The following is a 14,404-nucleotide window of genomic DNA, read 5'->3' on the forward strand; positions in this document are numbered from 1 at the left end:
CACCATAAGCCAGCACCCATCATCACCACCACAAAGGCTAGTCCACCTGGACTGGACATCTAGACGTGGGCCAACCCACCCCATGTGGTGGAACAACCAGGAACCAACCAGAATGGGCATTCCTGGGAACTAGGGCCCCAGTCCCCAGACCTGGACCTGCTCCACATCTCAAGACTGCAAGACAGCAGGTGAGGTGACAATTAGTGAGGAGCATTATGGCACTACAGATGCAATGTTTGCTTTTAGAGTGAAAAGAAGGTCAGAAGCCAGGGGAATTAGAAGTACTGTGCAATCACAATTGTGTTTAGGTCTGTGGAAGCCAGGCGATCTGGTGCAGCACTCCATCACTCTCCTTCTTCTTCAAAAGGCTCTTACACAGCCTGGAGGTGCGTGTTGGGGTCACTGTCCTGAGTCGCTGCAGGATGCTGTGGTTCTGCCACACCATCACACATCCTCCTCTTCCATGATTCACAGTGGGGAACCATGAATGTAGAGACCATCTGTTCACTTTTTTTGCATCACACTGCCAATGGAACCAAAAGATCTCAAATGTGGACTCATCAGACCAAAGCACAGATTCCCACTGGTCTGATGCCCATTTCTTGTGTTTCTTGGCCCAAACAAATCTCTTCTGCTTGTTTCTTTTCCATAGTAGCAGTTTCTTAGCAGTTTTCCAGACTGACTGACCGTCAGTTCTTAAAGTAATGATGGACTGTTGTTTCTCTTTACTTAGCTGACTGGTTCATGCCATAATATGAATTCTAGCAGTTGTCAAATAGGGCTGTCAGCTGTGTACCAACCTGACTTCTGCACAGCACAACTGATGGAGCCAACCCCATTAAGAAGTCAAGAAAATTCCACAAATGAACCCTGACAAGACACACCTGGTGAATTAAAAACCATTTCAGGTGACTACATCATGGAGCTCATTGAGAGAAGAGAAGGGTGTGCAGCTCTGTCAACAAGGCAAAGGGTGGATACTTTGAGGAATCTAACATATCATATTTAGAGCTATTTATCCTTTTTTGTTTGCTACATAATTCCATATATCTTGCTTCATATATTTGATGCCTTCAGTTTGTATCTACAATGTAGAAAGTAGTAAAATAAAGAAAAAACATTAATTGAGAATGTGTGTCCAAACTTTTGGCTAGTAGTGTAGCTTTGTCTATTCATGAAGCCAGATGAGACACATCAATTAAACTGCAGAAATGTCTTAAAGACATAAAGACCTGGATGATACAATACCCTAGGAATATGTGATTTCTAAGGTCTTTCAAAGCAGAATGGGAGGCAGAGCCTTGAGGTTTCGGGCCCCCTTTTTATGTAATCAGCTCCCAGTTTAGATTCAGACACCCTCTCTACTTTCAAGACTAGGCTTAAAACTTTCCTTTGGTTACAGTTCAGTCTAGATCAGGTGAGTGTGAATTCTCCCTTAGTTACACTGCAGTAAGAGTGTTTCTTCTTTACTCACCTCTTTTTACTCCCCATGTCTTCATACATAACTCTGCATTTAATGATTAATTAATCTCTGGCTCTCTTTTACAGTGCTTTTTCTTTCTTTTATTTGTCCTGTCCATCTCCCTTCACTCTCAACTGGTCGTGACAGATGACTGCCCCTTCCTGAGCCTGGTTCTGCTGGAGGTTTCTCACTGTTTAAACAGATTTTTCCTTTCACACTGTTGCCATAGTGCTTTTTCATAGGAGTTAGTCTGACTGTTTGTGCTTTCTCTGTACTATTCTAGGATCTTTACTAGATAAAGTGCCTTGAAGTGACTGTTGTGGTTTGGCGCTAATAAAATAAAATTTATTTGAAGAAGACATTTGGTGATTCTTCTGGCTTCATCGGTAGGTGACCTCCACTGGAGCAGTTTGCAGCAAAGTATGAAGCAGTAGTAATGAGAATTATCACTTATAAGTCTGAGGCAATGACTCTCTGCTGTAAAAAGTTAGAATGCCTACTCTGCACATCTATGGGCAATTTAGAGTCACCAATTAATCCACTAACTGCATGTTTTTGGGAGGAAGGCGGAGTACGTGGAGAGAACCCAGACAGATACAGGGAGAATGTTCAAACTCTGCACAGAGGGCCCAAAGCTGCTCCAATATGTTCTCATGTAGAGAAACATGACAGTATACATATGCATCTTAGAGTCTGAGTCTAACAACTGAAAATAACAATATTTTCCAGTGATAATTATATGTGAAAAAATGTAAACATTTCTCCACGCATATAGGGTTAGTGAGTGAGGTTGACAATTTCATGTGTTCACCATGAAATTGAAGAATCTGTTATGAATGTGTGACTGGGTGAATGACACTTGTAATAGAAAGTTATTTGAGTGCTCAAATTGAATAGAAAGGTCCTTCATAAGTACCAGTCTCTCTACCATTCCAATGTGGCTGTGTAAACACGTAAGTACCCCTGACATGAGTAGTTCCTGGACTACAAAGCACTACTTACGCATCTGGTGCAGGTCTTTCCACCTTCTGCTGACTGGACAGGCAGTGATGGTAACTATTGGACAGGAGTTTCCAGCCAAAGTGCTACAAAGAGTCTGCTGCTTGAAAAACACCTTGGCCGGATCCACTGATTTCTGCAGTATTTTCAAGTGAGCCTGACAAAAATAACAAATATATACTTAGGTCTCTAATTATTTATAAAACAGATATATTTCTCTTGTAATTCTGCCTCTGTACACCACCAGAGCGGAGCTGAAGTCAAACAATCAAGATGTTTTTGAAATTCAGACTTTCAAATTTAATTCAAGGGGTTTAACAAGAGTATTACCTTAACTACTTAAGAATTACAGCTAATTTTGTACAGTGGGGGAAAATAATTATTGGATATTTGATTGGTGATATGTTTTGGTTCATGTCATGCTGAAAGACCCATCCACAACTCCTCTTCAGTGTTCTGGCTGAAGGAAAGGAGGTTCTCGTCTACACTTTTATGATACATGACCTTGGACCCTTAGCAGAAAAACTATTCCAAAGCATAATATTTCCACCATGATTGACTGTGGGGATTGTGTTCTTTGGGTCTGCATTTTGTTCCCTCCAAACACAGCAGCTCAAGTTGGTCATATCCTGCATCAGTTTTGATGGCTCAGGGCATGTCATTCATATCATGCCTGGTGAAAGAACTGTATTTAATGTTTCACGTTTGTTTCCTCCACAGATTGATGATCAGGTTGAGGGTTTGAATAGGATAAAAATACAGTATTGCAAATTTCATTAGTGACATTAAAACCAGTTGCGACCAGTGGTTTGATCCTGTATTGGGTGCCCCGGTCCTTGACAGGATTTTCTCCCTTTGAACTACAGTTCAGGATTTTTGACCTACTTAAAGAAAACTAGGAGAAAGTGCCAAGTCCTAGTAAATATCCAATTCAGCATCTTATGGACTTGAGAGAAAAACTTCACACTTCCGGTAGGGTATGTGAAGATTTGCTGGTGATGGTGGTTTGATGGTTCCCAGCCAAAGTCAGGCTGTGGGAGTTATGTGCCAGTGGGGTGTGACTGCAGGAGGGAAAGGTGTGGTGCCAGCTAGGGAGGATGACACACCTGACATGCATCTGGTGATTAACCTTCCTCACTATATAGCAGCTGTGGAGGGAAAAACACAGAGCAAGTTGTGCAGTATGTTGAAAAGCAACAGAAAGAGTAAGCACTCCACAGCCAGCCATTTAAGAAAATGATGTATAAAAAGATGTACAAAATCTATACTGCATTGTTTTTACATTAGACTTAGACATTGTACTTATTTATTGAGTTACATTTTCCCCCAGAGGTTTAGAGAATAGAGCTAAAATAGTAATTCAGTTGTGGTAGGGAAGACCCAAATGCAGACAAAGTTTTTTAAAAAAGGTTTAAATATAAAAAAGCTGATTTACCATAGCCTGAATAACAAGATGACATAGGAGGGGATGCAAATGAGGGTGAACAAGGGTGCACATAAAAACAGTGATTGCACGTCTGAACTGCTCATAGCTTAAAAAACTCAAAATTCATGTTTGTCGTCTGAGACAAAATAGTCTTTATAAACCAACTTCACATAGAACCTATAAAATTACATTTTCTGCTTCATATTGATCAGTTTTTCCAGAACAAGAGTGTGGTGCAGAACTGTAGTAACTACAGGGGATAAAGCTGTTGGGGGTGGGATTTGGTCAGGGATCTGGTCTGAGCCCCTTCTCGTTTTCAGTCATGATGGACAGGTTGACTTGTGAAATCAGGCAGGAGTGGACTCTGATGTTTGCAGATGACATGGGATCTATAAGGAGCATATGGAGAACCTGGAGAGGTGGAGGTATGTACTGGAGAGAGAACGAATGAAAGACATTAGAAGCCAGAAGACCGAATACATGTGTGTGAATAAGAGGGAGCTGAGCTGAGGTAGTGAACGCCAAATAATTTAAATGAGGTCAATCATCCAAAGTACCGGACAGTACATGAGAGGTGAAGAAGGGAGTCAAGGCAGGGTGGAGTAAGTGGAAATGAGTATCGGAGGTAATTTGTGAAAGAAGCAGCAGCAAGAGAGAAAGGCAAGATTTACAAGAAGGTAGTGAGACCTGCTATGATGTACAGAGAGGCAGAGCTGAAGATGTTAAGACTTTCATTGGGAATGACAAGAAGATATAGCATTTGAAATGATTACATCAGAGGGACAGCTCAGGTGGAGACAAAGTTAGAGAGTAAAGGCTGAGATGATCAGGACATGTGCAGAGGAGAACTAGTAAATATATATACTGGATAAAAGATGCTGAAAATGGAGCTGCCAGACTGAAAGATTCATGGATGTAGTGAAGAATATGCAAGGGGGTTGGTCTGGCAGAGGAGGATACTATGATAGGATGAGATGGGGGCAGATGATCTGCTGTGGTAACCCCTAAAGGGAGCAGCTGAAAGAAGAGATTTTATATTGACTTAGCCTGCTTGTGACATCTCAGATGGCAGCGCATGATCTAAAATATAAAGAAAACAAAAAATAACAATTTTTCTGGTAATAAAAGAGTTCTTAGTAACCATCTTATCTGTCTTTGTAATATAAAATATTATAAAATATGTTCAGGTTATAGTTATGGGGCTTATGGTCGCTGTTAAAATAACAGAGATGGATTCACATTTGAAATTATTTAACTGTGTCATCTGCGTGGCTTGATGCAGCTTTTCCCAACATGTGTATCGATATCTGTACACAAAGATTAGAGTGAGATACATACAGGACTGTATGTATCTCACTCAAGAAGAAAGAAAAAAAAAAAAAAAAAAAAAAGAGATACATACAGTCCAGATAACAATTATCAACAAATTCCACAAGAAAGGTGAGCTACTATCGAGAAGACTGGCAGCTTATCGGCCAAAGGTTGACTGGAGGGGGAAAGTGTGCTGCGAAAGGATGCACAAGCAACAGGGATGACTGCAGCCTTGAACTGTCTATTAACAAGCTTCCCGAGAAGTGGACTGAAGCTGGTGTCAGAGTATCAAGAGCCACCATGAACAGAAATGTTCTGGACAGGGACAGCAGATGTCACAATATCAAGAAACTCTTGAGCCAGAGAAAGAACTCAACTGTTGTCTTTTCAGATGAAAGTAAAACTTGCATTTCATTTAGAAAATCAAGGTCCTAGAGTCTGGAGGGAGCACGGACAGACACAGGATCCAAAACGTTTGAAGTCCAGTGTGAAGTTTCTGCAGTTTAAGGTGATATAAGGTGCCATGTCATCGACTGGTTTTGGTCCTCTGTTTTATTAAGTCATTATAGGAGATCTTAAGGCACTACAAGAGTCCATCAGCTGACAGACTTTATAGATATTCAGGCTTTGAGTGATGTGGGTAATATGCTATAATCATCAAAATCAAACAAACAAAAAAGGTGTTAAGGTATTTCTTTGTGTAATGACTATAATATGTCACTTTTATGATTTAATGTTCATGAACTTAATTAGATTCTTGATTTTTTACACTATATATGTCACACTTTTACATATGCTAGTATATAGAAGTGTGAATTATACTGTATTATTTAACTGAGACTTGTATGATTTGAAACTCATCATAGTTTGTTTACACTTTTACACAGCTTCACAGCTTTATTTGTGATAGGGTTATAAACATTCTACAAAAACATTAAGTTTAAACTCTGACCAAAGTAAATAAACGGGATTATTATATGAAAAAAAAATACCATCAGAGCAGAATATGTGTAGGGATAATGGTAGGCCAGGTAGCAGACATCCTCACTGTGTTTGAAGGTGATGGTAAAGGTCAGGGTGTAAAAGGTAGTTCTCCTTCTGCCCTGTGCTGGACAAAAGTTGTTTCTGTTGGAGAAAATTGAGAAAAAAAAAAGTTTCGTTATATGTAGACTATCTAAATCAGGGGAACTGATACAACATAGTCGAACAGTAGGTAATATTATAGCACACGTACAAAAATACAATGTTTTGGGAGGTTTTTTTCCCAGTCCATCAGATGGTGCTATTGACTGTTTTTCTAGTGAGGTCAGTGTGCCTGAAGCTGGTAAAACAGAGATGGAGGTATGAGAGAAATTCTTCTGTGTTTAAATAAAACATGTGGCCTTATTTTGGATTTTTAACATGACAAGATAAATGTGAGGAATGTATTTTGCACATACTGCTGCTTCCAAGTTAAACTGTACAATGGTGCAGCGATTGGGACTGCTGTGTCAAAGCAAAAATATCCTGGGTTTGAATCCAGTCTTGGGCCTTTCTGTGCAGAGATTGCATCTTTGCTCTGGGCACTCTGGCTTGCTCCCAAAGACATGCATGGTAGGTTAATTGCTGCTTCTAGATTGAGAGTGAATGGTTGTCTCTTTGGATGGATAGGCCTCTGGTAATTGCTACTGCTAACATCTGTTTTGAACAGCTGAAATCAGCTGTCAGTTACAGTTAGTCTCAGTGGGGGGTTTTAATGAATGAACTTCTTCATTTGAAGTATCTATTGGAGAATCACACATAGTTCTGTGCTTGACCTATGACTAATTTACACAAGTTTCAAACCCGTGTGTTTTTTTTGCCCCTAATTAAATGTTTTTCGAGGTCTGACCTGCCTTCAGCAGCCTGCTAAAGCTACTCTCCAACACTTGGATTTCCAACATGTCTCTAATTAATGAAAAATATGTAAAATGTTTTCATACCTGAAATAACAAATTTCCGTTCCAGTACTGATCCAGTGTGGTCTACCTTCCAGGGCTTCTTTTACTGAGTACAGGACCGGCTGCATTCCTGCAGTACACACACACACACACACACACATTTTTTCATATTGTGTAAGGGTACTGATAAATTAGTCCATGTCTGTAGGTGAGCACACACTGAACCTGATGCACAAAGACCAGTGTAACAGACAAAGCTGATAACTGCTGTAAAAAACTCTCTCTGATTGGGGTTTTAGGTTTTATCAAGCCAGCTATTGCAAAAAACAAAACAAAAAAACAACAACAAAAACAAAAACACAGCTAGGTTGAAAGTCTCTGTGGAGACAGACTAGTAAACAAAACCTGTTGTTTCATTCTGTTATTGCTGCGTATGGAATATTCTGATTAGTGTTTTTTATCTAATGGGCTCTTTCTAGTGTGACACAGTGGTCCAGCGGTTAGCACTGCCTGCTCATATCAAGAAGTTCCTGGGTTCAAATACACTGGTCAGTGGGTGACTTTTAGTGTATAGCTTTATGATGTCCCCATGGGTTCTCCCTCAGTGCTCCAGCTTCCTGTTTAAGAACATACAGTGGGGCAAAAAAGTATTTAGTCAGCCACCGATTGTGCAAGTTCCCCCACTTAAAATGATGACAGAGGTCAGTAATTTGCACCAGAGGTACACTTCAACTGTGAGAGACAGAATGTGAAAAAAAAAAATCCATGAATCCACATGCACTGAAAAAAAGGGACTGGCCATCTCTTGGATTTATGTAAGCATCTTGCATGTATTTAACACAATTGCCTCATGTTTTAAAGATAAATGTAACTATATAGTGTAAAAACTACATGATATGCAGAAAGGGTGTATTAAATTGTTCATATCATGTTCAGGTGAAGTAAGTCAATAAGATAGCAACGTTAAATCTCGTGAAACCACGCGTGATTTCATCTCGCGGGCTTTGGATCGTGGTTTAAAAAATGCATCCATCTCAGTCAAGTCAAGCAGCCAACTCTACGTTTTTTGGTATGTCTTGATTTTTTGAATTAATGTTTACCATATTTCAGCCAAATGTAGTTAAACGTCTAAAGTGCCGCCATGTAACATGCTAAAAAAGAGCCGTTAGCTTATTTGCTGTTTTATCTGTTGTCAAAGAATTGGCGCTTTTTCATTTGAATTTGTCTTTGGCACAAGAGCCGTAATATCACATTAAACCTAATTGCGAGGCACTCATAACATAATTTGGTTTTCTGTGTGAATAGATTTGTCAACTGACTCTTCAGTTACATTGTGTATTTACTGCACCGTGGTGTTAGTGAGATTTTGGACATTGAACAGCTTTAGCTAATATCATCAGCGGTATTATGCTAGCTTACATCCCTACCCCTCCTGCCCTCACCTGCTGTCCTTTTGTTTTTGTTTTTGTTTTTGTTGATGCACATTGAGAGACGACCTCTATTCTGCATTTCACCAGGAGTCAGCTGATGGATTGTGGGTTCAAGGTGTTATGGTAAGAAATTATATTCTATTTTCGCTTAAGGTTTCTGTAACTTAATTATAATAGGTTTTTTATAATTATTAGGTGCATGCATACTCAAATAGACCACCCTATTAATACAACTGAGAAATCCAAAATCTGCCATAGGTTTAACTTATACCTGTATGTATTGTCAGAAAGGTGATTACTGGACTCACATTAATGCACACTTGAACTAAAATGAGGTTGTAACTTGTGGGTTCTTGGGTTGCAAATCAGAAATAAACATCTTTGGATTTTTTTAATCCCATAAGATCTGGAAACACAGTTTTTATTCAACAAAACATTACTGATTATTAACCAAGCACAGTGCCTGCTGTTATTTCAAAATAATTTTATGTCATTTCAGATGAAATGCAGCATTCCAGTGCATCCCAACCATGCCTTTACAGTCAAGGTTTCTGACGGAGCTGAGTTTCTCTCTGACAGTCTGCTGAAAGTGTTTGCAAAGTGATCGGGGGAACAGGGCACAAAGCTAAAGGATGTAGCTGCCATAATGACAGTAAGAACTTTAAAATTCTTTAACTACAAAGTGTATATGTATTGCATTAGGTCAGTAAAAGATTTTTATGCTGCATCCATTGAAACAGTCAACTATTACCTGTGAGTACTGATTCCACCGAAAGAATGCCATAATTTTCGTCATGCATTTACTGGCCCACTGAGAAAAATTGATCTTTTTAAAAAAATAAATGTTCTGGAAACTATATATCCATAAAGTTGATGTCAAACAGGAACTTTTGATATTGCTTTGTAGATGCTGGTGTTGCATGTTGACTGGTTTAAGTTTTTGTCTGGGATCATTTTCTTCTGTGCTACTGAAAAGTTCACAAATCTCTGTTTTCTTTGTTATAATACTTTAGGATGACATTAATGCTCGAAGGGAGTCCCTCATCAAAGTGCTCTGCATCTGTGTGAAAGACAATTGCAACATCTTGGTGCAGGAGTTCATGGTGAGTGTTTTATGAGTAGATTGTGGCTTTGCAACATTTAAAAATGCATTTAGTTATCCACTTGATCCTCATTGGACTGGTTAGGACCAGTAGTCCTCTTTAATAATTTGAAGTTCACATGAGGCCTGGTAGTGAACTCGGCCACCGGCCCTTGAGGCCCCACCCCTGTATTAGGGGTCACATCAGTGTGAAAAAACGTTAAATTTGTCATTCTAGTGAACAAAGGAAAATCCCACCAATATTTACATTAGCTTTTGTTTGAAAAAAAAAAAAAGACCAACAGCTAACCAAATTGTGGGGCTGAAAGTCTAAATTCTAACATCTTCTGAGTGACAAAACCTGGATTTCTGATGGGCCGGTGTCTTTCTAACAAAAACTAATGTAAAATTGTGTTTTTCACCCTCTCTTAGAAACTCTGTTAGACCATGAATGGCAGCATGGCAGGCCACTCTTTGGCTATAGCTATTTACTATGTTGCTTGCATTGGTTTAAATTACTCTAACATTAGAACTGGTAGATTCAAAAGAGATGAGTTTAAAAGGGAATCTTAAAAAAATGTTTTGTGTTTAACCAGGACTTGACTGAGGCCACTGCACAGATTGAGAAAACCACAATGAACATCTGTCTCCAGAGGATGCACCAGGCAATGACTTTTCTGATGTTGGCATCATCATCGAGGGTATAGTAGTTCTTCAAGATCTGGATAACGTGACCTTTGCAGTAGCCATGCTGTTTGGACCTTTTTTATTCCTTCAATATGAGTTACCCATCACAACTCTGCTACACTTTTGAGGTGATTCAAAGGGTGGTAATGGAGTTGGAAGCAACTCAGCTCTCAAGAAAAGTTCACAACTAAGACAAAACTGCTCCTGCAACGAAGCTCACTGTTATGCATGTGAGGTGACCAGCTCTAGGTGAGAAGACATTTAAATCTCACACTTGTTCTGCTGCATTTTTGAAGCTCAATTCCAGGAACAGATCGCAGGGTTCATTTTTATATACACTGCAACTGCCATGAGGACGAGCCGTTTTTTTGTTGTTGTTGTTGTTTGTTTTTCCTTTTGCTCTGTACAAGTTCTCTGTTTGGCAGCATTTTTAAATTTCTCTTTGTATTTTTTCTTTCTTTTACTAGTGAAGAGATGTAGCATGAACAGTTATGCAGTCTAAATATCCCATATGGGCCGTGTGAAATGGTATTTTCAGTTTCATTCAGTTGAAGTAAGGAACGTTGAATATTTCTAAGTGTGCTGTTTTGAACCAAGATGTCACAGTATGATCAGTGCTGTAATTTTTGACAGTCACTGTATCAATGTTATTTTTGCATCTCTTGAATAAAGGTTTTGACCTGCAAGTGCTAATTTCTTTAGTTATTGGGGTAAAATGGGTAATGTTAATAGGAAGGTGTTTGCCAATTCAGTAACCTAATTTAATGTTAATGGAAACTAACATTACCTCAAATTGTTTAGTTATAATTGTTGTTTAACTGAATCTTGACGTCAGAGGCCTTAAATAGAATGTTTTGATTTGTTCTTTCCCAACATTTTTCAAAAGAAAGAGTCTAATTTCTTTGCTGTGATTGATTCCAGAGAACACGGAAGAACTGACATTATTTAACTGTTGATTTATGTAGATTCAGTGGAGGAGTAATGTCAGTTTAATTCTTTACCTACTGTCAATGCAGTGAAATTAGACATTTTGTTTTGAAAGGTTACTGGTGGATGCCAGCAACCATCTTGGAAGAGGACAATATAATCTGTTATAAGGCCTCCATTTGAAAATTGTGTATTTGATACTAGAATATAATAGCAAAATGTAATTTGAAGATAACATGTAGTATTTAAGTGACCAAGTAGTATTGGGTAAAAGTTATTGAATGGTGTTGGGATAAAGTGAGAAAATTGTGAAGGATTAAAATATTTCAAGAGCTCAAATTACTTCATCAAAACATGTTTAAGTCACATTTTATCAACACAAATTGCACAAGTTTATTGAACATGAATAAATTGTGTTAATTTAACTCAATTGTTTAAGTTGCTGCCAAAGCAAAACATCTGTGTGCAACAAATGTCCACCATTGAATTAAGTAAATCCAACAACATATTTTTTTCAGTGTGGTAGGATTTGTAAAGAATTTATTCGTAAATCAGGGTGGAAAATAAGTATTTGGTCAATAACAAAAATACAACTCAATACTTTGTAACATAACCTTTGTTGGCAATAACAGAGGTCAAACGTTTACTATAGGTCTTTACCAGGTTTGCACACACAGTAGCTGGTATTTTGGCCCATTCCTCCATGCAGATCTTCTCGAGAGCAGTGATGTTTTGGGGCTGTTGCCGAGCAACACGGACTTTCAACTCCCGCCACAGATTTTCTATGGGGTTGAGGTCTGGAGACTGGCTAGGCCACTCCAGGACTTTCAAATGCTTCTTACGGAGCCACTCCTTTGTTGCCCGGGCGGTGTGTTTTGGATCATTGTCATGTTGGAAGACCCAGCCTCGTTTCATCTTCAAAGTTCTCACTGATGGAAGGAGGTTTTGGCTCAAAATCTCACGATACATGGCCCCATTCATTCTGTCCTTAACACGGATCAGTCGTCCTGTCCCCTTGGCAGAAAAACAGCCCCATAGCATGATGTTTCCACCCCCATGCTTCACAGTAGGTATGGTGTTCTTGGGATGCAACTCAGTATTCTTCTTCCTCCAAACACGACGAGTTGAGTTTATACCAAAAAGTTCTACTTTGGTTTCATCTGACCACATGACATTCTCCCAATCCTCTGCTGTATCATCCATGTGCTCTCTGGCAAACTTCAGACGGGCCTGGACATGCACTGGCTTCAGCAGCGGAACACGTCTGGCACTGCGGGATTTGATTCCCTGCCGTTGTAGTGTGTTACTGATGGTGACCTTTGTTACTTTGGTCCCAGCTCTCTGCAGGTCATTCACCAGGTCCCCCCGTGTGGTTCTGGGATCTTTGCTCACCGTTCTCATGATCATTTTGACCCCACGGGATGGAGCCCCAGATCGAGGGAGATTATCAGTGGTCTTGTATGTCTTCCATTTTCTGATGATTGCTCCCACAGTTGATTTTTTCACACCAAGCTGCTTGCCTATTGTAGATTCACTCTTCCCAGTCTGGTGCAGGTCTACAATACTTTTCCTGGTGTCCTTCGAAAGCTCTTTGGTCTTGGCCATGGCGGAGTTTGGAGTCTGACTGTTTGAGGCTGTGGACAGGTGTCTTTGATACAGATGATGAGTTCAAACAGGTGCCATTCATACAGGTAACGAGTGGGGGACAGAAAAGCTTCTTACAGAAGACGTTACAGGTCTGTGAGAGCCAGAGATTTTCCTTGTTTGAGGTGACCAAATACTTATTTTCCACCCTGATTTACGAATAAATTCTTTACAAATCCTACCATGTGGATTCATGGATTTTTTTTTTTTTCACATTCTGTCTCTCACAGTTGAAGTGTACCTCTGGTGCAAATTACTGACCTCTGTCATCATTTTAGGTGGGGGAACTTGCACAATCGGTGGCTGACTAAATACTTTTTTGCCCCACTGTACATACTGGGTAAAATGGTGATACTAAATCAGTTGTGATTGTGAATGGCTCTCTCTCCAGCATGTTATTCTTTCAGCTTCATGGTTGTATAATCATGCAGTGTGGAAAGTTGCAGTCATGCTTAAATGCAAAGTTTTTTTTCTCGTCACACATGAAATGAAATGATGCCACAGAGTGCTTATTTTCTTCACAAACACTTGCGCGCCTATTTGGAGAGTAAATAAGTACCATGTGACATCACTGATTTATGTATAAAGCAATAATGACAATAGTGACAAATTAAGTTTATAAATGAGGGAACACACACACACACACAAACCACCTCACCATAGTTGAACTGGCTGTTGCTCTTCTCACAGTTGATGACATTAAAACGGTATGGGACATCGGCTGCCATGTTACTAACTTCAAAGTAAAACCACTGGGTATGCTGAGAAGAGTTAACATCTGGATTCAATATGAGGTCATATTCATATCTAGAAGAGAAGAGAAGAGAGGACATTGTTGCTTTGTACTGCATTTAAAATGAAATATGATTTATTTTCTCAGTAATTAGTTATAATGAAATGTAAGCTTAGATCTCCTAAACTGTGTGTGTGTGTGTGTGTGTGTGTGTGTGTGTGTGTGTGTGTGTGTGTGTGTGTGTGTGTGTGTGTGTGTGTGTGTGTGTGTGTGTGTGTGTGTCAACACAACATACCTGCGGACCTGAACAGCCTTTCTCAGATTCCCAGATTCAAACTTGGAAAAAAACCTCAAAGAATCAGAGTGACACTGAAGACTGAAAGACGGAGAAACAAAGAGAGACACAGACGGTCTTTAGGACACACACCACCCTATTCCTACATGAACACACACCTATCTGTCTGTCTCTTGCTGTGATTTTTGCAAAAAAGTAAGCAAGAGGGTTAGGGTTAGGTTATTTAAAATTAATTTCTAGTATCAGCTGTTTGCTGGAGCCACAGCTGTAAAAGCTGCTGCTCATGATATCGGTTTGGAAACTTGAAGGTGATACAAATCATGCATATATACCAACACGACAGTGTACATCAGTGTCACAAGAGCGTTTGTTTTAGTTCAAAGGCTTTATGGTTTTTCCTATAATAGCCTACCTGGTTTTTGTCAGTTCAGCCTTATATATTATGTTTAACCCGAGTGACCACCCGGTCAGCTGGTGGGTAACAGGCATC

General features: G+C 39.5%; 1 protein-coding gene across 4 annotated transcripts in view; it reads right to left on the reverse strand.

Moving 5' to 3' along the window:
- Window positions 1-14,404, reverse strand: part of agbl1 (AGBL carboxypeptidase 1) — a 91,975-nt gene that overhangs the window by 12,085 nt on the left and 65,486 nt on the right. For all 4 annotated transcript variants that reach the window (XM_026174781.1, XM_026174779.1, XM_026174780.1 and 1 more), the window contains 5 exons: window positions 13,915-13,995; window positions 13,545-13,693; window positions 7,160-7,247; window positions 6,191-6,323; window positions 2,465-2,618 (listed from right to left, as the gene is read on the reverse strand). In XM_026174781.1, the coding sequence (XP_026030566.1) occupies window positions 2,465-2,618; window positions 6,191-6,323; window positions 7,160-7,247; window positions 13,545-13,693; window positions 13,915-13,995 (605 nt within the window). The remainder of the gene's footprint in view (window positions 1-2,464; window positions 2,619-6,190; window positions 6,324-7,159; window positions 7,248-13,544; window positions 13,694-13,914; window positions 13,996-14,404) is intronic.

This window comes from Astatotilapia calliptera, chromosome 7 (assembly GCF_900246225.1).
Source record: "Astatotilapia calliptera chromosome 7, fAstCal1.2, whole genome shotgun sequence".
Classification (NCBI taxonomy): domain Eukaryota; kingdom Metazoa; phylum Chordata; class Actinopteri; order Cichliformes; family Cichlidae; genus Astatotilapia; species Astatotilapia calliptera.